We start from the raw sequence: 2282 nt of genomic DNA, 5'->3' as shown, positions 1-2282 counted from the left end.
GACTTGAGAACACCCTTTCAAGAAGATGGAGGGAAGTATAATGATAATGCCGAATCCAACAGAAAATATCAATATACAGATAGAAATGATGAAAAAACAACCAAAGGAACATTATAAAGTTAAAAATTACAAAAATAACATGAAAAGGTGATTGGAATATCTCGACAGTTGATTCAAATTGGCAGGAGAATTAGTAAATTTGAGGACAGATCAATAGAGATTATGCAACCTGAACAGGCAGAGAAAAAAGAATGAATAAAAACAGACAGTCTCAGAGAAAGACGGGACACCATTAAGCACCTTAACAAACACATAGTGTGCACACCAGAAAAATGAGAAAGCAGCAGAAACTGATTTCTTAAATAAGACACAAAACCCACAAACCATAAAAGGAAAAAGGTGATAGATGCAACTACATTAAACTTGCAAACTTCAGTTAACCAAAAGATCTCATAAAGAATGTCAGAGGAAAAAACAAATCTGGGAGGTTTTCCAAAACATATAATCAAAGGATTATATCCAAAACATATAAAGAACACCCACAAATCAGTACAAAGACAAAACCACCTGATAGAGAAAAAAGCAAAAGGACTGGAAGTTTCATAGAAGAGGAAGCTCAAATGGCCCAGAAACACATGAAAAGATGTTCAACTTCATCAGGAAATGTATAATTAAAGCCACAGTGAAATACCATTTCATAATTGCCAGAATGGCAATAATTAAATATATCAACTTTTGTCAAGGACGTGAAGCAAAGGAGAACTGTTACCCAGTGCCAGTGGGAGAATAAATTGGTATAACCACTTGGAAACACAGTTTGGCTACACCCAGTTAAGCTAGAAGTCACGCATCCTCTATGGTTCAGCAATTCAGCTTCAAGATATCTACTGTAAAGTAAGTCTTACATATGCACTGGGAGATATGTGCAAGAATAGGCATATTGCCTTTAAGAGCAAAAAAGTAGCAACGGCAGAATCAATAAACTGAGGTATGATTTATCCTAGGGAATGTTAGAGTAATGAAAATTAACAAACCGCAGCTACAGAAACTAACATGCACCAATCTGTAAAACTTAACTGGTGAGAGGAAAAAAACAGCAAAGGAATACATATGTATGATTCTACTTATATAAAGTACCAAAAGAGGCCAAAGGAACAAAACATTTTCAGGATTATATGTGAGTTTGGTGAAGCTGCAAAGAAAAGCAAGAAATTTTGGAGAGTGGTTCACTCCGAGGGGACAGGAGAATGTAATCAGGGAGAGACATCCAAGGAGGCTTCCCGAGTCCTAGTCTGTTTCTTTATTCTTTAAGCTGTATTTCATGATATGCATACTTTATGAAACAACATATAAGGCAATGTAAACTTGAAAACAAATGTGAAAAGACAGCGTAAAATTTCACCAACCTACCCAATAATTTTTGCTTCTGCACATTCCATTTCAACTTTCTGATAATGTGAAGCATAGTTGAAAATATTAAAAGTCCCTAACATTCCGATGGGTTTACCTTCCAAAGGTTCATTTCTAAGTGAGTTATTTTAAAACCCAGAAAAATTTTGCCTATAAAAATGCTGGATTCCCAGTTAGCCCCCGAAGTTAAGGTAGTGTGAAATCTGCTGAAATTACTTATCACCTCCTACCATCCTCACACCCTTCCCCGCGGAGCTCGCTCCGTAACCGGCTCAAGGTCACGCGGTGAGTTAGATGGGTCTGACTCCAGCTCTAGTCTACTCCTCCCAAGTCCTGGCCATTCCTTGCACTACTCTGATCAGACCAAAAGGTTTCTGATACACCTTTTATTCTTTCGAATAAACACTTGATAAATAAGCCAACATCAGACTAACAACCAGGAGGGAGAGGACGAGCGTTAACCACACAGGCCACAGTCCCAGAACAAGTCCGCAATCGCCTCTCCCCCGGAGCCAAAGGGGCCGAGCAGAGGTCCCCGTCCTGGCTTCGGGTAACACCCCAGAAAGCGGGTCCCAAGCCCCGGCCCTCCGAGAAGTCGTGGGGCCTCGCGGGTGTGCATCCGAGGGCGGAACAGGCAACGCTCCGCCCGAGTCCTGAGGTCCGAGGGCGCAAGAGGAAGGACAGGCCCGCCCCGCCCCGCCTACCCGCGTGCTATGCGGACAGTAGCTCTTGCTGAAGATCATCACTCGGTTGTCTTCGATGAGGCCCTGGAGACGGCGCCGGAGTTCTTCACGGGCCTCGGAGGACAAGCAGCTGGTCCCGGGGGATGACAGGCGAGCCCGGCGCCCCGGCAGCGTCGCCATGGGCTCGCT

The 2282-nt window shown here is 42.9% G+C and overlaps 1 protein-coding gene across 1 annotated transcript in view; it reads right to left on the bottom strand.

Moving 5' to 3' along the window:
• The window catches only part of TXNRD3 (thioredoxin reductase 3), a 37487-nt gene extending 35211 nt beyond the window's left edge, over window positions 1–2276 (bottom strand). Inside the window, exon 1 of the mRNA XM_006763227.2 lies at window positions 2115–2276. Coding sequence (XP_006763290.1) covers window positions 2115–2273 — 159 coding nt within the window. The 5' untranslated portion in view covers window positions 2274–2276. The remainder of the gene's footprint in view (window positions 1–2114) is intronic.
• Window positions 2277–2282: the final 6 nt, after the last annotated feature.

The sequence above is a fragment of the Myotis davidii genome, unplaced genomic scaffold (genome assembly GCF_000327345.1).
Source record: "Myotis davidii unplaced genomic scaffold, ASM32734v1 scaffold78, whole genome shotgun sequence".
Classification (NCBI taxonomy): domain Eukaryota; kingdom Metazoa; phylum Chordata; class Mammalia; order Chiroptera; family Vespertilionidae; genus Myotis; species Myotis davidii.
Note: the sequence above shows the minus strand (reverse complement) of the source record. Positions and strands in the feature narration are given on the sequence as shown.